Source organism: Alexandromys fortis, unplaced genomic scaffold (genome assembly GCF_014885135.2).
Source record: "Alexandromys fortis isolate MF-2015 unplaced genomic scaffold, M_Fortis_MF-2015_v1.1 scaffold_1, whole genome shotgun sequence".
NCBI classification, from domain to species: Eukaryota; Metazoa; Chordata; class Mammalia; order Rodentia; family Cricetidae; genus Alexandromys; species Alexandromys fortis.
In genome coordinates, this window is record NW_026067927.1 from 13,993,502 (window position 1) to 14,014,261 (window position 20,760).

General features: G+C 48.5%; 1 protein-coding gene across 2 annotated transcripts; it reads right to left on the reverse strand.

Annotated features, from left to right (window-relative positions):
* Positions 1–449: 449 nt before the first annotated feature.
* Ces3 (carboxylesterase 3) lies at positions 450–13,423 on the reverse strand. Of its 2 annotated transcripts, XM_050143633.1 has the most exons (13): positions 13,281–13,423; positions 12,083–12,287; positions 11,840–11,978; positions 11,546–11,679; positions 10,660–10,813; positions 10,440–10,544; positions 9,221–9,313; positions 8,963–9,103; positions 6,717–6,797; positions 5,414–5,561; positions 4,454–4,603; positions 4,238–4,316; positions 450–4,142 (listed from the first exon to the last, which is right to left on the reverse strand). In XM_050143633.1, the coding sequence occupies exons 1-13, from the start codon at positions 13,348–13,350 to the stop codon at positions 3,947–3,949; spliced, it is 1,695 nt and encodes a 564-aa protein (XP_049999590.1). In that variant the 5' UTR covers positions 13,351–13,423; the 3' UTR covers positions 450–3,946. The 2 variants fall into 2 exon arrangements, with proteins under 2 accessions (XP_049999590.1, XP_049999591.1); XM_050143634.1 differs by lacking the exons at positions 11,840–11,978; positions 13,281–13,423 and having other exon boundaries at positions 12,083–12,201.
* Positions 13,424–20,760: the final 7,337 nt, after the last annotated feature.

A 20,760-nucleotide genomic window follows, 5' to 3' on the forward strand; every position in this document is an offset into this window, starting at 1 on the left:
GTCCCCCAGAAGGACCGTGGCTCCCACAGAAAAATCATTAGCCACTTAGAGACATTCATCCCACGGATGTTCTGGGCTTCTGTAAGTTCCAAGTTATTTTTAGGTAGGAGATGCCTATGCTACTCACGCTAAAATTGTGACACCTCCACCAGTTGCAGTTCACCAATCTTTAGGTGGTGATTAGAGGTGTCTGGAGTGTGTGTCCATACGTAGGCCAGGGGACATTTGTTGAGCTTTTGCTGGGTGCCAGCCACGGTCTAGGCACTTTCTGGTCAATATCCTTCAGATGCTCATGGCAGACATGAGAGGAACCACTGTCATTACGTCTTTCTTACAAATGGGACAACTGAGCAGCAAAGACTACTCAATTGCCTAACTTGCCTAAGCACCAAGCAGGGGACTTGTTTACCTGCACCGCAACAACCTCAAACAAAAACCAGCCAGCCAGGGGTGGTGTGCAAGACTTTAATTCTGGCACTCAGGAAGCAGAGGCAGGTGGAGCTCTGATTTCGAGGTTAGCCTGGTCTATAGAGACAGTTCTAGTATAGTCAGGGCCACACAGAGTAACCCTGTCTCAAAACAAAACATAACAAACAAAATACCCAAACCCAAACCAAACCAAACAACCAAACAAACCAAAAACCAAAACCAAACAAACAACCCCAAAACAAGACAAAATGAAATATCCAGTAAACCGTAGATTCACACTAAAAGCCTAGCAGTCAGTGCATGAATCAGACTCAGATTGTGTGGCGCGAAACTTGGACTTGGTTTGTAGGGAGCTATACCTACGTAGTTCTAGCACGTGTTAGCCCTGTCCTGCAGCGCCCCCTGGTGTCCACAACACACCAGCACATAACCCTTTCGGCCACCTCTCCATGGGAGGCTCCATAACCCAACAGTCTCCTTGTCTGAAGCTGTGCCTTCTATTGGAGCCTCAGTTTTACATGACTGCTGCATCCTTGGAACAAGAATGTCTGTTTGCTAGGACACTCTGGCCAACACGGGAGGGATGTTCAGTGAATCTCAGGGGTAGTGACCCAGGAAAAGAAAATGGGAAGACAAGAGGCATAGAATCCCAGGGAACCTTCCAGCCGTGCTATTCCTCCCAGAGTAGAGAGAGGCTCTCACCAGGCAGGGGCTGAGGCCTCACCAGTGCATTCTTTTCCCAACCTCTGGAGTTGGCAGCATCAGAGTGGGTGTGGAATAGCCTTAGGCCAGGGGGCGGAGCCATCACACACCAGACCCTCTGCTCCCGGAGCAGCAAACACTGATCCCACGGAGTCTTTTCCCCTCGCCTCTGCATCCCCTTAGTCATCATGTCTGACAGCTGTCAATCAAGAGCCCACCAAGAACCTGCTGGGGTGGCGCACACCTGTGATCCCTGCTCATGAGAAGCTGAGGCAGGAGCTATGAGTTTGGGGCCTGCTGGGGGCTACACAGTGAGTTTCAGGTCAACCTGGGCTACAAAGTGAGATCTTGTCTCAGCAAAACAAAAGAGCCTACCAGTGGTTTCCATCTTGGAAAATGCAATGGCTCCTCCTTCCTTTCCCTTCCCGACTCTACTGTCCTGCCCCCTCTTCTGCACAGTGAGGAGAGTCTTTCTGGGTCCTCTTGCTCTTAAGTCCAAGACCGGATCATAGTCAAGGTCCCTGATAATCTAACCTCACTCTGTCCAAATAGAGCAGTATTGCCTCAGCGTCTTCCTCGAGGCCAGTTGTTCTCAACCTGGGGATCATGACCTCTTTGGGAGTTGAATGACCCTTTTACAAGGGTCAAAAGTCAGATATCCTGCATATCAAATATTTACATCATGCTTCACAACTGTAGCAGATTATAGTTGTGAAGTAGCAACAAAAAATAACGTTACGGTTGGGGGTTGCCGTAACGTGTGGAACTGTATTAGAGGGTCGCGGGGTTAGGAAGGTCGAGAACCACTGCTCTAAGGCCTTTCTCCTATTGAGTCCTCTTAGTCAAGGACTTCTTTTGCCCCTTGCTTCTCACTGTTTATACTTTGGCTTGCCCATTTGAGTAACCTCCGCTTATCTTTCAGGTCTTGGCTTAGATGCCCTCTGTCCCCAAGTCAGGCCTGGCCTATTTGTCACAGCTCGTGTGTCACCAGAAACACACACTGGGTCCCTCTTCATAGCTCCCTATCAGCTTATGGGGACAAACTTCTTTGGTGGGAGGAGTTGAGAGCAGCAAACCCTTAATGCATTGGGAAGACCTCGAACTCATCCTAAGAGGACCAGAAAATCATGGGGAACTTTGGAATAGGGAGAGTGACAAGGAAGGCTCAGAGCCCATCTGCTCTGCATCTCTCCTTGCTCCAAGTGACTCCCCATAGCATAACTGCCTCAGGTACAAATGCTTTCCATGGACCCATCAGCAGCCACGATATAGTCTGACTGAGAGACTATGGATCAAGGCAAGATACTTGGAAGTCGATCAAAATCCAGATTTGTTTGGAGTGTGTGCTGGGCTCTATTTCTCTATTTCTGTGCTATCCTCCTCCCCAGTCTCAGAATCCAGATGTTTTAAGGGGACAATACACTGATTCTTAAAAAGGATATGAATATCCTACTCTGAAAACAAGCCTGCTGTACCAGGCCAGACCTTTGTCTTGGCCTTCACCGCTGTGTCCTGGAGCTCCCCTGAGGTGCAGGCGGACTGATTGTCCTCTGCTGCTGGGAGGTGAGGGTAGAGTACCTGTCCTTTGGGTGTAAGCTTAGAGGCCAGGCCCTAAAGGGAAAGATAGTATCTGGTGAGAGTGATCTTGCTGGATTCTGTTCTGCCTTGGGCGGAGGCAAAGACCAGCCAGCAGAAAGGAGGGGATTAGGTCCTGGTTAGAGACCTCTAGGTGCTAGGTTTGTTCTGAAAGACCGGGATAAATCCAGACCCCTCTAGCAGAAAAAATAGAGCCAAAAATCTAGCAGGAAGAGAAGAGCCAAAAACCTAGGTTAGCCGGTTCAGTGACTTGTGTTACAGGAATTAGTTGACCATCAAGTTAGATTATAATCTTGAGAAACTGGAAGTTACCCCCTTGTGATTATCACTGGTATTTTCGGAATTTTCCAATGACGCTCTCCCTACCCCCTTTTGGGTTGTGGTTTCTTCCCTTAACTACCTCCTCTCCCAGCTACTCAGGGTCTGCATGGGATATGAGTCTCGGCCACAGTGCTGGTTCCTGTCAATAAACCTAGTGTGATTGCAGCAAGGACGGTCTCTCGTGAGTTCTTGGGGGGTCGTGTTATCCCGAGACTTGAGTGAGAGTCTCCCCACACCGGTGGTCTTTCAGTTCGAAGCTAGGGCCCCCTGTGCCCCAAGACCTCCACCTTCAGAGGTCACCTTCTTGGCCAGGGTGGACATTTATTGAGGATGGGACATTGATTTTGGTGCCTGAAGAAGGGTCCGGGTTCAAATCTAGAACCCATGTTCATAGATTCTGTCTGTCATTCATTTATGAAACATTCCCTGCCTCCAGGTTCTGCCAATCTTGCTGTGGTGACAGAGTGAGGTTATCAACTTCTCTTTTCAGAGACCTCCTCTGGGAGGGACAAGGACACAGCCTTGGCTGTTGTGAGCTTGTGGTAGGCTGGGTTCTAACAGGCACACATGGCCTAGAGGAGGTAGAGGAGCTTTCCCAGGAGAACAGATCCTCTGAAGAGCTTGACTGATGTGCTGGACCTTGCCGTGGAGCAAGGATTCAAGACACCTCAGGAAAAAGCAGGAGCTTGGGCAAGGGTCCTGAGGTAGAAACCAGTGTGGTGACATTTCACTAGTGCGCCATGCCTGTCCTGCAGAGGCTCATGCCTTAAGGATTGTGTGTTTGCATCAGCCTGGTCCAGGTTAAAGTGTCCGGGTAGAAACAGAAAGAGGCTGTCCTCCTGGGACTCCACCGCTCTTTGGGTTGGCCCAGGTGAGGAAGGTCCAGGCAGGCCCCACCTCAGAGTTCCTCTGGCGCTCTCCTGCTCTTCTGTTGTTGGCGCCACTCTTGGATTTTTCTGGGCAGTGTCTCTGTCCAGAACTGTAGCCGGTTCTTCTTTAGCTTCGCCCCAATCCGCGGCTGTAGGCCAATCTCCAAGTATTGTTCTAACTGGTTTAACTGGGGCCAAGAGGGCAACCCCTTGCCATTGGGGTTCCTGGGTGAGGAGATTGAGAAGCAAGGGTTGATTCTGTGCCCTGAGTAGGGGCAGATAGGAGGCCCAAAGTCTGGCATGTGCTTCCACCTACTCACCCTGTGTGTGCAAACTGGGTCCATTGGGCCATCATGGTGAGGCTCAGCTGTTTCTCTTCCTCTGTGGCCTCTGGGAAGGCTGGTAGGAGGGACAGATCAGGGTCAGGCGAGGCTCGGACTATGCCTAAAGGTTCCTGGTACAAACTGAAACCTCTGTTCCCAAAAGACCACCTTGGAGCACTGTAGCCTAGGGATGGAATGTCTGTCTGTCCTTACCCAGGAAGTTGCTCTCATCTGTGAGGAAAGGACCTCCAAGGACAAAGGGACTCTCAGACCCGTGGTCAGCCTTTACCCAGGAAGGCTTGAACTTCGCAAAGGAACTGGGGGTATGCTTGAACTCGTACAAGAAGACAGGGGACCCAGCATCTACGGAGAAGGCAGGGTTCATGTTAGGTGCCCACAGTTAAATCAGGGTGCCTGGCCGCACAACCTTGCAATGACATCAATCATCGTCATCATAATGGTGCAGATCAGAGATAACAGCAAGCATTGCTGAGCCCTCCTCTGACTTGCTAAGTGGCCAAAGATGACCTTGAACTCCTGACCCTACTTAGGTCAGTGGTTCTCCACCTGGGGTTCCAAACCCTTTGGGGTCGCATATAAGATACCTTGCATATCAGATATTTGCACTGCAATTCATAACAGTCCCAAAATTACATCATGAAGTAGCAATGAAACAGTTTTATTGTTGGGGGTCATCATAACATGATAACGGTGTTAAAGAGTTACAACATCAGGAAAGCTGAGGACCACTGCTTTAGATTAACCTTCGCTGTGCTCCCCTCTACATATGATGAAAGTGAAGTCCAGAGAAGACGTCTGAAATTTGCCCGAAATCACAAGTTTAAGAATCTGGGACTCTTATAGCACTGTGCCGGGTTCAGAGGAAGCACTTAAGAGTACCAAATTTCTCACCAACTGAGCGGTTCCCCGAGAAAGAGTTAGTGATGGGCCCTTCTAGGTGACCTTTGGTAAGTCACTGAACCTCTGTTTAATCTGCAAGGTCCTTTTCCAGGGGTGCCACCTGCTTCTATGATGCTACATCTCAAAGAAAAATGGCTGGGAGGTAGCAGCAGAGGCGGGATGCAAGGCATCCGGGGATTCTGTACCTATCAGCAGCTCCATCATCACCTGATGGTACAGGGAGGATAGGGCAGGCGGCAAGGGCTGGCTTACCTTGGAGGTGTTTTGAGAAGATCAAGGTAGGAATGACAAACGCGATATCACCTACCAGTTCCTGGAAGGCATACCGCATGGCTGGTGCATCTGAGCCATTGTCTAGGTATTCATCTATGACAATGGGCATAATCTCAGGGGGCACCTCCTGGAGTGAGAGAGAGAGGTCAGGCTCAGGCCTGTTTAGGTCCCACAGCTTCTGCGGACCTCCCACAGATTCTCACATCCTCTACTAATGGTTCTTTCACATCCTGGGGCTCCTGCTCCAGGGAACAGCCATCTATCCCTGCCTCCCTAGGTATTTTATTAATAGTTTGTGTCTGCGTAGGATAAGCGTGTGTGTAGAGTTAAGTGTTATGCCTGTGGCCACTGTCAGTACCACATGGAGCAGGTGTCTGGACTACTCTGAAAGCCAGTGTCTGGTAAGGTATCTGGAAGTGTACATCTGCAGAACAGAGTGTGGTCTGGAAGCCAATGCTAGGTAGAAATTAAATGGGAAGAAGCAATAAATGGGGGTGACTCGTAAGTCCAGAAAGCAACTACGAAGTTGTATGAAGGAGACGACTCTGGGGTTTCCAGAGAAGATAGCACACCTAGGGGCTGCTGGGTATCTGGTCAGCTCCTCACATGCAGCACCCAGTCTCCCTAGGAGAGCTCAGGCGAGAGAGAAGGTTTCCTCTCCATTTGAAGTGGAGCTGTGGGCTCAGAGGGACTGGGAGAACTGGACAAGTGATCAGGGCTGGGATCTGTCTGCCCCCAGGTCCATCTGGCTCCAAACCTGACAATGAGATTTTAACACTTCTGCTCAGGGGTCACTTTTCTAATCTGCAGCAGGGACACTGCCAATTTCTGCTTCACAGAGCCGCCATGACAACCAGAGGACAAATGCCAATCTGCATGCTGAGCCAGACACAGTCCTGGGCGTGGGGGTTGTGCTCATGAAGAGGTGTTCACCATGGGGGACAATGCTGCTGCCGTTGATCTTTCTTCAAGAACCATACTATCTCAGAGTAATGCTTTTTTATTTTTATTTTTACTTAGACTCTGTAGACCAGGCTAGCCTAGAACTTATTATGCAACCCATAGGGTAGCCTTAATTTTTCGGTAATTTCTCTACCTCAACTTCCTGAACGCTGGGATGACAGCCCAGAGTTACTGCTCCTGATCTCTTTACTCTTAGTGGGCCTGAGGCTCATCAACTGGGCTAAAAGCTTTGGTGGTTGGTAAGTAGCTTCAGGTGGCAGTGGATCCGAGGGTGCTGTACAAGGTGCCTGGGAGCCCCTCCCCCTTCCTCCTGCCTTACCACACTGGTCAGAAAGGGCCTTGAAATCTCCAGCAGCTCCTCCCGGCTTAAGTGTTCCAACTTCTCCAGGAAATTCCAGACCTGTGGGGACAGACACTGAGGTTCTATCAATGCACCTCTATCTCTGTGCTTCGCCCTCGGGCCTGAGCAGGAGGCATTCCTGGGCTAGTGTTTACAAACTCACGGTAGAGTCATGGGTAGTCAAAGCCACAAGCTTGCGACATAACCGAGAAAATTCTGAAGGCTAAGAATGCAGGGGCCTAGGATAGTGGCATTGCACTCCGCTGTCAGAGGCTAATGGCAGCGCCAGCTGGGAGGAAAATGTTTATTCAAAACTTTTCTGCTCCTTCTCCTCTTTCTCTTCCTCCTTCCTCCTCCTTCTTCTTCTGTACCTGTGTGAATATGTATTCGTGTGCACATGTTTGTGTTTGTGTATGCATGCAGGTGTGTGTTTGTGTGTGCATATGTTTATGTGAGCATGTATGTATGTTTATGTGTGTATGTATGCATATGTTTGTATGAGGATGGATGTATGTGTATGTAGGTCAGAAGTTGATGTTGGCTGTTTTTTTTTTTTTTACAATCTCTTTACACTTTGAGAGACAGTCTCTTACAGAACTTGGAGTTGGTCAGTTTGGCTAGACCAGCTGAGCAGTGAGCTGCAGGATCCTCCTGCCTTCACTTCCCCAGTCCTGGGATTGCAGGCATCGAGTGTCAGGCCTGCCTTTTCTATGGATGTGCTGGGGATGGGGTGAGGGTCACCCATGGTTCACCTCCAAACCTCACAGGCACTAGTTAAAAACATCACACGTTGTCTGGTATTTTGACTCATGTCTAATGCCAGCACTTAAGAGGCCGAGACAGGAGGACTGGGCCTCAAGTCTGAGGTCAGCTTGGGTTATATACTGAGTTTTAGGATAGCTGAACTACAGGATAAGACTCTGTCTCAAAACAAGAAACAAAGACCCCAGGCAATAAAATCAAATGTTGGTTTTCTATCTCACAGGTAATTTTGTTTTTGAGATAAGAACTCATGATGTAGCCCAGGCTGGTCTCAGACTTGAACCATTCCTACCTTGGCCACCTGAGTGGATTACAGACATATCCGTGGTGCCTGTCTTAGATGAAGTACTCTTTTTTTTTAATATTTATTTATTATGTATACAATATTCTATCTGTGTGTATGTCTGCAGGCCAGAAGAGGGCACCAGACCTCATTACAGATGGTTGTGAGCCACCATGTGGTTGCCGGGAATTGAACTCAGGACCTTTGGAAGAGCAGGCAATGCTCTTAACCACTGAGTCATCTCTCCAGCCCCTAGATGAAGGGGCTCTTAATAACACCTAGATATCTGACTTTTTGAGTTCAAATGCCAGGTCTACCACTTAAAGATTCACGATGTTCCCTGAGCTTCTTATGCCTCAGTTTTCTCATGTGTGAATGAAATATCAATGGCCTGCTTCCTAGGGCTCTTGTGGGGCCGAGTTTGTGTGCCTCCAAGCCCTGGCACAGAGAAGCCGATTTCTGCGGTGGATCGATTTTCAATGGGGGAATGGCAAGACAAATCTTGCTTCTGTTTAGGCAGCATGGTGTCAGTTAAACAGAGCACTGTGCTGTGAGCTAGACTGGCCCTACTAGCAGCTACTCAAACCACCAAGTGAAGAAACGCGATGGGCTCTTCCTTTGTGAGAGACTTCATCCATTTGAAAATGGTTAATGGGTTAAGGGGTAGGCTGGGGGCAGAGTACTTGGCTGGCATGTGGGAAGACCTGTGTTTGGTCTTCGGCATCACTGGAGAGAGAAAAGTTTCTGTGAAGATGGGTGGACGAATGGCAATGGTGGGATGAAGTAGGGTACCCAGGAGTACAGCATGGTGGAGCCGCTCTTGTAGGCACTGTGTACCCAGACTGGATTAGAAGGCACCTGAACCATCATGTCCTATAGCTTAATGCTGTTTGGAACATGGAAGTCTCAGTCACTCAGTCTCCTGGGCACAGAGTCATGCTCCTCCGTGGCTCAGAGCAGCAAATATCAAGAATGTGCTGTAGATTAGCCCTTCCCAGAAGACTACTTTGCAAAAGCTGGGTCTTCAACACACAGAGCATTGGTTTGGTGAAATAAAGCCAAGTGGCCTTGGCCCTAGGCTTTCTCACCTACCCAATGGGAGTGGCCGGAGTGCTTAGAGCACATGGAGAAGACTGCCTGGGCAGGGCCTGGACGGGCACATTTGCCAGAGGACACTCACCTTGAGCATGAGCCAGCCAATCTCATGATTGTTGACTCCCAGGAGGTAGGGCACAGTGGGGAATTTCTTCTCTGTTAGGAGCTTCTCTGGGCTTTGTGGGAAGAAGGAGTCATTGCTTATGTAGGAAACTTTCACGTTTTTCTGCAGGAAAAGCAAGGCAGGAGGCCCACTGTCAGGACCCAGCCTAGGGATTCCACAGGGACTGGACAGGACCCCTCTGGGTCATTGTCTGTCATCATCACCCTAGAGGTGACATACCTGATTGTTAAGGTCCTTTCCTTCCTTCTGTAGCAGACACTGCACCAGCTCAGCTGAGGATACGGAGCTGCAGCCCAAGGAGTTGGCTAAGGTCTGAGGACAGACAGAAGAATGTTGCCTCTCAGATACACACCCTTTGCTTCCCGAACACTGCTCTCTGTTCTGAGCTGTGATGTCACAAGGCTAGTCCAAGAGACCTGCTACCATCCTAGGGAGGCTGATCCCTCTTCCTGTGTCTCCTTCATTCATCTAAGAAACGTGTCCTTTTCTAGTTCAGTAATAGTTTGCAGTGCCGGTTAGGACATGCATGGGCCTGTCTGGCAGGGAATGTAAGGGGTACTGAGTCTGGAGCAGGGCAGGGAGGCTGGAGGGAAGGCGTCCAGAGAGACAGAGGAGGCCAGCAATTGTGGTAAGAAGATCTCTCCCGTCTGTGGTGAAGAGAGGGGTAGGCTGCTGCTCTTGGATAGATAAGAAGCCACGTGTCCCGCTGAGGCTCCTGAATTATCCCTCAAACCCAGTGTTATTGCTCACTGCTCCATCACAGCCAGGGCCTGGGACCAGCTGAAGAGACGATAGGTCCAGCCTTTTGCTGCTTACCCCAGCAATGTCTCTAGAGCTTGCCTAGACTCTACTGTCCCAATCTCACCGGCTCTTGGCCTCCAGGACCGCTCTCTCCATCCCACCTTTTATTCCACGTGCCTCGGATTTGTTTCCCGGCTGCTTCTAGCCCTTTGCACCCTGCCCAAACTCTCAGGCATGGTCTTTCATGTCCCTGCATGAACCTCCACCTCTTCAGTGCATTAGTTTCTTGTCTTGGCCCCTACCTGATGGCTTCCTGCTTCTGTGAGCCATCACTTTGTCTTGTGCCCGAAGCTTTTGCATGCCCAGTTCCTATTAGGGAAGTTCTTGGTGGCTTTTTCTGGCTACTTTTCACAAGGGGACAAATCTCTTAGGCAACAGCATGGCCGGGAATGGGAGGCTCCCAAAGGATCCTTGGGGAAAGAGGAGATCCCTAAAAATGGCCCCAGGGAAGTACCAGAGAGAATCTGCTCAGGGTGGCCTTCTCAAGAAAGCTGGGTCTGACTACCTACCCCTGGACTGCCCTAGTCATGGTCTCTGAGCCTGTTGGTGACTCCTTCCTCTCCTCGCCTGACCCAAAGGTTAGCACAGGACCGGTTTTGATGCAGACTTAAGATAAGAGAGTAAAGGAAAGGCAGACCTGAGCTTCAGGCCATGGGTTTATCTCCTTCAATATCTTGTTGGTAATAATCCCACTCTGGGATATGGCTCTGTGAAATAACCCCACAGACATTGGAGACAGGACCTGGGAACAACAGAGAGGACAGATGACATCAGCAGGCAGGAGAGCTAGGAGGTCAGGGGCCACAGAAGCTCTCTTTAACCTGGCTACAATTGCTACTTCTCTGTGGGTAACTCACCAGGGATGAGACGATCATGCCACCAGCAGAATTACCGAAGATAGTGACGCAGTTGGGATCGCCCCCAAAGGAGGCTATGTTTCCCTGCACCCAGCGTAGAGCGGCCACCACATCAAGGAGGCCTCGGTTGCCAGGCATGTGCTTGTCTCCGGTGCTAGGGGCAGGGCGAGGCAGTGGTTAGCACAAGATGCCTCCCAAGATGGATTTATTTTTTCTTGCCCTCTGCAAAACTGCTTCGAGTCAGTCACCAGGGCACTGGGCTTCTCCTCTGTTCCCCAGTCCTGGCTTGGATATGAGTCATTATTGGCACCTGTTTTCCCAATATATGGTGTGGGTAGATGTAGCAAGACAGTCAATCAGAGCTGGATCTCAGATGGATAATTAATTGGGCTTGTTGCTCTTTGTCCCCATTCCCCGCTAGGACTCTACCCCACCCTTTGCCCAAGTTCAATGTTCAATTCTGGCTTTCATTGGGCCCCTTCCCATTGAGGAGCCCTGGGATATTCTTTCTTCTCTCTCTCTCTCTCTCTCTCTCTCTCTCTCTCTCTCTCTCTCTCTCTCTCTCGTGCATGCCAACATGAATTCCTGTCAAGTATACACACATGGAGGCCAGATAGGATAGCAACATTAGACATCTTGCTTAACTGATTTGTTTCTTAGTTTTTGGAACAGGGTCTCTATTTGAGTACTTAGTGCTGAGATTATAGACATATGCAGCCATACCCAGTTTATAGATGGATGTTGGGGACCCCAATTCATGTCCTCATGTTTGCGTGGCAAGCACATTTTACTGGGTGAACAATGTCCCCAAACCCTCTACCCTTAGATTCTCATGAGAAGGCCTTCCTCAGGGCTGTAACGTCCTCTTCCAGGCTGGCTATCTTACCTGAGGAAGCCAAAGATGCCGAGACGGTACTGGACAGTGACTATTACCACATTCCCATAGGCAGCCAGGGCTGATCCATCATGAGAGGTGGCGGAGCCAACTACCAGAGAGCCCCCATGGATCCATACCATGACCTGTAGAAACAGCTGTGAATCAGAGACTCCAGCTTCTCGGACTCCAACCCCCACCTAGCGGTCCAGGGTGTACTGAGGACTTCTGGGGTGTTTAGGAAATAGGGGTATAGAGGGGCAGCTGGCACGGTAGTGCTGGATGGGGGGCCTCTGGACTGTATACCGGCAGTCTGGCCCCTGCAGTGGTCTCAGCGGGGCTGTAGACATTGAGGATCAGGCAATCCTCGGAAATAGAGAAGATCTGAAACTTTTGGTTGAGGGTGAATCTGCTGTTACTCGTTCTCTCTATGTCCTGCATGCACCTGCAGTCAAGGGGGACCCCAGAGGCAGCTATCAGTTCACACAGCCTGGTGTCCAGCCTCTGCCACCACCCTGCCCGCTGGCCCACCTCCTGCAGGGTACTCACATTGGGGGATTGGTGCTGGCATCTCTCACGCCTTCCCAGGGCTGTGGCGGGAGTGGGGCTGAGAACCGCAGGGAGCCTAGTGGTGCCTGAGCAAAGGGAATGCCCAGGAAGACGTTCACCAGCCGCTCTGTGCCCTTCACACCTACTTGCCGACCTCTCACGCGACCCAGGGGGGTATCCACTTCAGGCTGAGTGGCTTTGGATCCTGAGATTGGGAGAGAAGGGTCACTAGGTGAGTCTACAGCTTCCGAGAGGGCCTGGGTGAAAGATGAATTTTTAGAATGCAGCAGCGTTGGTTTGTTTCTCCAGGGTCTGTTTTGTGGGGCTCCGTGCTGAGCCCTCTCCACAGTGTCAGGGGTGAGCTCTCCAGCCAGGGGTTGCCTTCACCGTTATTATTTGTTTGTTTTTGAGAAAGTTCAGTCTGGCCTTGATTGTGCTGGTAGAGGAGACTGGCTTCTAACCCTGATCTCCTACCTCTGCCTCCTCAGTCCTAGGATTGCAAATGGGTGTTAGCACACATGGCTCCTATCTATCATCTCCACGATTGTCCCCGACTTCCTCTTCCTTCCCTTGGGCCCCAAGGCTGAATCAGACCTGCTGCCCACTTGAACCTCAAGTTACTCACACACTAAATATAGCGTAACAGGCAGGCAGCCTCGTTACTTTCTGTGTCCAGATGCTTGACATCTGGAGCCTGGTGATCTTAAGTCTGTTTAGCCTGCATTGCTTGTTCTTGCCCCCTTGGGTCTCTCCCCATTTCCCCCCACTTGTTCTGTCATCTGTTGGCTTCCATGCATGGGCTAATGGGGTGATTTTTGCCTCCATTTTCAGGGAACTCTGAGTAAGCTTCCTTTATGACTCTTTTGTTTGTCTTACCACGACTGATTAATCAGTCTTGTGCCCTTTAAGACATAAAGATAAGACTGGGGAAAGAGCACAGTGGTAGAGCTTGTTTAGTATGTTAAGGCCCTGGGGTTCGGCTCCTAGAAAATAAATGAACACCATCACCAACCTCACCCCCTAATCCCCCATAGATCACACAGAAGGACACACAATGGCTGCATTCTTTCGTACTAGACTCCTTCCCTGAGAGGGCTGCTCACTCTTACTGGTCCCTGCCTCACTCTTGTCCCCTCCTTCCTCAGGTGTCCTACCAAGTCAGAAGCCCCACCTCACAGGTTCAGGGAGTGTATCTTACCAGGACATGCCAGAAGTAGACAGGCCATCCAGACTAGGACACTGGGCCGGGCTTGTACCACTGTCCCCATATTTCTTATGACTGACAGTGGAAGACGCAGTTGGAAAGCAGGAGAGGACTTGCTTTTTATAGTACCCCTTTCCCTGTAAAAATTAACTTGGTCTGCCTTAATTGGTTGGTGACCACTTCCGAAGTTAAGCGTCCCGGGCTCTGGCCACTCCCAGAGCAGAAGGAGTGTCTTCTGGAGGGGCCTGATGATATGGCGCCCTCTGGTGTTCAAATACTAGCGTTAGCCTGGCATGGTGCGGCTCTTAGAATTACAGCGGCTGTATTCCAGGTCAGCTAGACTCGGAGCTTCCTGTAAGAACTCAACGCAAATTTCTATTCCCAAAAGGAGGACGAGGCATGCAGAAAAGAGTAATCATTCTAAGCTAGACTGATGCCCTGTAGTATTTTTTTTAATTCAAGATCTCACAATTAGGCCAGGTTGGCCTCAGACCCATCTTTCACATCCTAAGGGCTGTACCGGGCATGCTCCTCCAAGTTTGTTTAAGCAGAAAATTTAGAGGCACCCTTGTTCAAGGTCAGTAAACAAGGGACCACAGAATTTCTTACACTGTCCTCGTTCGGCTCATCCTAGCCTCTCTCTGAAATCCATGCATGGACGCCAGCCCCAGGTTCCCTCCCGTCTTCCTTGTGCTATCTCTTCTGTAACTCCAGCATCTCCTGTGTCTCTCTCAGCAGCTGCAAACGCACCCTCATCTAGATAACCTGTTCAGATCTGGGGATATAGCTCAGGAGTAGAAGACCTGCCTAGCACACAGGAGGCCTCGGTTAATCTCCAGCGCCACAAACGCACAAAACTACACTGTGCTATGCAAACTGCACTTTGCCCCATTTTCTCTCCTCCTCACAGCAAAACTAAGATCATCGGCGACTGTCTCTCTTTTCTCTCCTTCTAGTCTCTCCTAGAAGTTTCCTTTCACCTGATCTGCAAGCGCAGATGAGATCGAGGGAGGAGGATCCTGCAGGAGTGTGGAGCAGACAGATCCTGCCTCAAAAGCTTCTCCAAGATGTGAGGCACTCCTCACGCTCGCGTGCTGTCCTACAGTCAGGAGTTCACTAGAGGGCTTGGGGGTGAAGATGAGGGAGCAGAGAGTTGTAACTGGAGAAGCTGGCAGGACGGGGAAAGCGGAAGCTGAAAGTCCAGAGCTGGAGAACCGCTAGGATGTCCACAGATGGAGAAATGGAAGTGACCTTTGGTTGGGGTGAAGGGAATTATTTGAACAAAGGCATGCACATATGTTTACTCTGAGTGAGCCTTTTATCTTGTTAAGGAAAATATTACCTTGCTTTTAGGACACATGGCTGCCCAGGACCTCGCAAAAGGTTCCCCATTCTTTCCTGTTCAGGTCTGAGGTTCCGCACAGCTCATTCCTACTTAGTCATGGCTCTTTTTCATTTGAAATGCATTGGAAACTAGAACTTTCCAAGGCCCCTCACCCCATAGTTGAAAATCCAGTTCAAGGTCACTTATCTTACTTGGCAAATCTTTAAAATTTCACTTCCTAGTTTCAGAAGTCTGTGAGGATTATAAGTAGCCCAGGCTGTGCCCAGGAGCCTGATTCCCTGAGGAAATGATGTCGGGCTCAATCCTAAACGGCCTTAATGCCCCCTGAAAACTGACCATGGTCTCTGTATCCTAGCTTTGCAGGTGGAGGGTGCAGTGCTGTCCGGGTCTCTTCGCAGGGGCTTTACAGGGGCATTTAACACTTACCCCGACCTGAGTGACCAGCACACAGAGATCACTGCTTCTCCTGACTCTACCGCTCAGCATAGTCAAGTTACTATCTCTCTCTCTCTGTTTTTTTTTTTTTTTTTTTTTTTTTTTTTTTTTTTTTTTTTTNATCCTTAGGTAACTTTCTGGATTTTTTTTTTTTGTTTGTTTTGTTTTGTTTTTTGAGACAGGGTTTCTCTGTGGTTTTGAAGCCTGTCCTGGAACTAGCTCTTGTAGACCAGGCTGGTCTCGAACTCACAGAGATCTGCCTGCCTCTGCCTCCCAAGTGCTGGGATTAAAGGTGTGCACCACCACCGCCTGGCCCCTCTCTCTCTCTCCTCTCTCTCTCTCTCTCTCTCTCTCTCTCTCTCTCTCTCTCTCTCTCTTTTAACATACTCTGGTTCAAACCAAGGTTTCAGCCCTGCCTGACCAATTCACTCTCTGCTCTGAAGTTCCTGACCTAATGAACAATTGGGCTGTGGGGATTGAGAGATTCCAGCTCTGCCAGCTCAGGGTCATGGAACTAGTTTCCTAGTTTCTTTCTCTTCCTTCTTTCCTCTCCGTCTCTCTCTCCTTCATTTCTTGCTTTCTTCCTTTCTTCTTTTTGGTTTTTCAAGACAGAGTTTCTCTGTGTAGCCTTGGCTGTCTTGGAATTTACTCCATAGACCAGGCTGGCCTCAAACTCACAGAGATCCACCTGCCTCTGCCTCCCAAGTGCTGGGATTAAAGGTGTACACCACCACACTGTCTGGCTAGTTTCTGTTAACTGAATGGTCTGGTACTTGTCCCTAACCCTGAGCCACAACTCTGTCAAATACTGCACCATCATTCAGAGGCCCTGTATCACCAATGACCAAGACCAGAGTAAACAAGTGTTGGGACCAATTGGAGTCCTGGCCTTCAGCTGCTCTTCCCTGTCTAGAGCCTTCTAATTGGAGTTGCTAAAAGCTGTGCCTTGCCTGGAGGATCAGAGGATGGGATTTTCACCTGTTGGCCATTGACTGCTGGGTATTTAAGCCTCCATGGTGCTATTAAAGAAGGGTTTTTGTACCAGTAAAAAAAAAAAAAAAAAGGTCCGTGTGTCTGTCTGTTTCTGTGTGTGTTTCCTCAACCTTCAGCCCCTTGCCTGAAGCTCACGAACTGTATTGTAGCGCGTAGAGTGCAGACGGGGGCGCGGTGCACGACAAACAAGTGGAATAAAGAAAACTCTCAGGGCATTTTCGGGGTGTGTGTGTGTGTGCGCGCGCGCGCGTGCGCGCGCGCGTGCGGGCGCACACACACCAACAGAAGTGGGGTATAGAGAAGAAGGATTCAGAGAGCATCTGCAGTGAGACACTACTGCATGCCCATTCGTCATAATCAGATTTAAAACCATAAAACCATGAAACATAGTGTTGGACACACTTGTAACGGCAGTCCTTGGTAGGCTGAGGACATGGAACAGCTGGCTGGGAATGAAAAGGCAGTTGGGCAACTTTTTAAAAAGTTGAATGAGCACGCACTTGTTTCATGACTCAGAGGCCTGCTCTCAGTTCATCCGAAAGAAACGGGGCATCGCATTTTGCCTACACAAAGTCATTAATAATTCCTGCCCCATCCACTCAGATGTATTTATCCCATCAGTTGCTGAGAGGGCAGGGTGCGGTGCGAACACATAGGGAAGCCACTCTAATGAAAGGAACGAGCTACTTCTTAAATCTCAAAAGCAGGAGGTGAAGGCAGAGCCAGTCACAAACGGTTCCTTTTGTATTATGATAGACAAGGCAAACTTACAACCATAGGAAAAGGATGAGGTGGTTGCCAGGGGTCAGAGTTCAGGGAAATGATTAACACACGGGGCAGGAGGGAATATTTTGAAGAGAAAGAAACAGGGTATGTATTTGGGGGTGGTTACACTCTTCAATTAGTCAAATTTTAAAATGGTTGAATTCAAATGTGTGTAGACACTCCACAACAAAGCTCTTACAAAATGAGGCCACCAAAGGTCTAAAAAGTGCTCTGTGCACCCCGCCTTTGGTGAAGCTCCCTGTGCAGTAGCAGACATGAAGCTCCCCCATGAAGCGTTTGCAGCAAGCACTGCCTCAGACTGCGGGAAGAGCTCTTAGCGCCTGAGCCAGGGCAGAATGCTATCCTTGCCTGCTCCCTGGTGGTCAGGGTGGGCAATGCAGGCACTTCATTTTTTTTTTTTTAAATTAATTCTGTCTATGTGTGTTTTTACATCATGTATCTGTATCCCTTTCATTTCCCCATCCCATCACAACTGCCCTTTGGCGCTGAACACCCCCCAAATAAAGCAAAATTTAAGAGAAAAAAAGGAATAATAATAATAACGATAATAAATTAAAACGGAAAAACTTAAAAAGATCTCGTCATGGTAGGTGACCTGAGCTTGTGGGAGCTCACAGACTCTGGGCCAACAGCTAGGCCCACCGCATGTGGGTGATAGGTGTGTAGCTTGATCTGTTTGTGGGGCTCCAAGCAGTGGGATCAGGACCGTCCCTGGTGCATGAGCTGACTTTTTGGAACCCATTCCCCATGCTAGGATGCCTTGCCCTGCCTTGACAGGAGGAGCTTGGTCCTGTCTCAACTTGATAGGCCCTGCTTTGTTGACTCCCATGGAGGCCTGCCCCTTTCTGAACAGAGGAAGAGGGGATGGGCGGGAGTAGATGGGAGGTGAGAGAGAAAACGGGAAGAGAGGAGGGAGGGGGAAACTGGTTGGTAAGTAAAATAAATGAAAAAAATTAATAAAATTATGGAAAAAAATCCATGTGATGAAGCCAGTGCGGTTTCAGATTTTTCTTTGTAGAAGAGGCTAGTTTGCCCCGAAACTCCCAATTCTCTTGTCCTCCTCTTGAGGACTGGGATTGCAGGTGTATATCATCAGGCCTGGTCAAAATCTTATTTTAAAAGGGAGCCTTAAGGCTCGGGGAACTCTTCCTCCCTCCAGATCTTAGTCTATACAACAGCGGTTCTCAACCTGTGGGTCAGCATCCCACTGTGGGTTGCCTTCAGATATCCTGCAATCAGATATTTACATTACGATTCCTAACAGTAGCAAAACTACAGTTATGACGTAGCAACGAAATACTTTTATGATTGGGAGGCCGCCACAACACAAGGGAGCGTATGAAAGGGTCTCAGCATTAAGAAGATTGAGAACCACCACTCAGTAAGGAACTCAGCAATGGCGGGTGTGCTAACTGGTTTTACGTCAACTCAACACAAGCTAGAGTCATCTGAGAGGAGGAAGCTTCAATTGGGAAAAAGCCTCCATAAGATCAGGCTGTAGGCAAGCCTGTAGGGCATGTTTAAATTAGTGATAGATGTGGGAGGGTCCAGCCCATAGAGGGTGGTACCATCCCTGGGCCTCTGCAATAGGATGTAGAATCCTTTGGGAATATGCCCAAGGGTGGTATAGCTGGATCATACTTACAGAAGATCTGTTTCCAGCTATTTTAAAAGACAGGGTGTCACTGTGTACCCTTGGCTGGTCTGGAACTTGCTGTGACTTAACTTCACAGATACCTGCCTGCCTCTGCTGACCAGTGAGTGCTAAGGTTAAAGGTGTTTGCTCCTAGTTTTAAAAATATTTAAAAAATTTTTTTATTTAAAAGTTTTTTCACTTTACATATCAACCACAGTTCCTACTCCCTACCCTCCTCCCACTTCCCTCCCTCCTCCCACTTCCCTCCCTCCTTACCCCTCACCCAACCCCCTTACCCACTCCTCAGAAAGGGTAAGACCTCCCATGGAGAGTCAAGAAAGTCTGGTATATCAAGTTGAGGCAGGACCAAGCCTCTCTCCACCTTTAAAATATTTTTAATATTCAAATTTTAACTTAATTTTATGTGTGTGGTTGTTTTGTCTGCATGTATGTCTGTGTACCACTTTCATGCAGGATGCCCAGGCTAGAAGACGGTGTTGGATCCCCTGGAACTAGAATTATCATGTAGGCGCTGGGAATTGAACCTGGGTCCCCTGGAAGAACAGTCAGAGCTCTTAACTCACGAGCCATCTTTCCATCCTTTATTTCTAGTTTTTAAAAATTAATTAATTAAGTCCTTATTATTTTGTGTGCATGGGTGTTTTGCTTACATATCTGTGTACCAATGCGTGCAGTGCCCCTGGAAGTCAGAAGAGGGCATTGTCTCCCTTGGGCCTGGAACACAAACAGCTGTGAGCTGTCCTGCTGGGTCAAACTTCAGTCCTCAGGAAGAGCAGCCGGTGCTTTCAACTGCTGAGTCATGGCTCCAGTGTCCATTTTTAACGTTCTGAGGAATCTCTACACTGGGTTTTCATAGTGGACGCACCAGTTTTCCAGTGTGCACTCCCAAAATCCTTTATTTGTTTTCTCCTCTCTTCCTCCACTTCCTCCGTTTTAAACTGATCTTCACCATTCTGACTGGGGTAAGATGAAATCTCAAGGTACTTTTAATTTACATATCCCCGATGGCTATGGATGTTGAACATTAAAAAAATATATATTTCTTGGCTATTTGTATTCCTTTTGTTTCTTTTTAATTCCACACTCCAGTTTGTTTATTTATTTTTATTTTATTGGTGTTTTGCCTGAATGTATGTCTGTTTGGGGGTGTTGGATCCTGCAGTTACAGACAGTTGTGAACTTCCATGTGCGTGGTGGGAATTGAACCCAGGTTTTGTGGAAGCATGTTCCAGTTTTTAATTAAGTTTTTTTTTGTGTGTTTAGCCTGCCTTCCTTCCTTCCTTCCTTCCTTCCTTCCTTCCTTCCTTCCTTCTTTCCTTTTCTTTGTTTTTGAGTTTGTTCTATGTTCCAAAAAACAGCCCTCTTTCAGCTGTATAGCCAATAAAGATTTTTTTCCCATTCTGTAGGCTACCGCTCCACTCAAATGATGGTTGTCCTTTGCTGTACAGAAGGCTTAGTTTCATGAGGTCCCATTTGACAATTGTTGGTCTTAAATATGTACTATCAGAGTTCTGTTTAGATAGTCCTTCCCCGAGTCTATAAGTCCAAGTGTGTTACTATACTGGATATCAGGTCTCATGCAGCATTTATCGAAGATATTGTCTTTTCTCCAATGTATTGTCAAAATTCAGGGGGCTGTATGAGTGCAGGCTTATGTCTGGGTCCTCAATTATAGTCTATTGATCAGTGTGTCTATTTATACTCTAGTACTGTGTTGTTTTTATTACTGTAACTCTGTAGTATAACTTGAAATCAGGGATGCTGTTGTCCAGCAGTGTTTTTATTGTTTATTATTATTTGGGTTATTCTGGGTCTTTTTTATGTTTCCATTTGGAGACTATTTTTTGTAGGACATATGTATCTAGAATTTCATCCATTGGTTTAGTGAAGTTCGAAATTTAAAAACGCAGAACGAAGGCCTCACAGGAACAATTTATTATTATGTGTGGTATGGGGTGTGTATGCTTGCACATGTATGTATACATGCATGAAGGTATGCATAGATGTAGGTGTGGAGATCAGAGGACAATTTTCTTGAGTTCTGGCTTTCTCTGCTTTCCGACCTGCTGCCAAGGGAGCCCTTGCTGTCACATGATCCTGCTGCCTGCTGCCTGCTGCCTGGGTGGAACGTCTTAGGCCCAGAGTATGACAAAAACGCGATCTTCTCTCAAAGTAAGGTGATACCAGAGTAATAAAGCGCTCTCTCTCTCTCTCTCTCTCTCTCTCTCTCTCTCTCTCTCTCTCTCTCTCTCTCTCTC

Bases quoted from the DNA above. Each gene is read 5' to 3' on its own strand.
- Ces3 (XM_050143633.1), bottom strand. From the start codon at position 13,350: ATGGGGACAGTGGTACAAGCCCGGCCCAGTGTCCTAGTCTGGATGGCC. The intron at 12,288-13,280 runs GTAAGATACACT...TCCCAATCTCAG, and splicing joins TCTACTTCTGGCATGTCCTG to GATCCAAAGCCACTCAGCCT. The intron at 4,317-4,453 runs GTAAGGACAGAC...CCCTCCTACCAG, and splicing joins AGATGAGAGCAACTTCCTGG to CCTTCCCAGAGGCCACAGAG.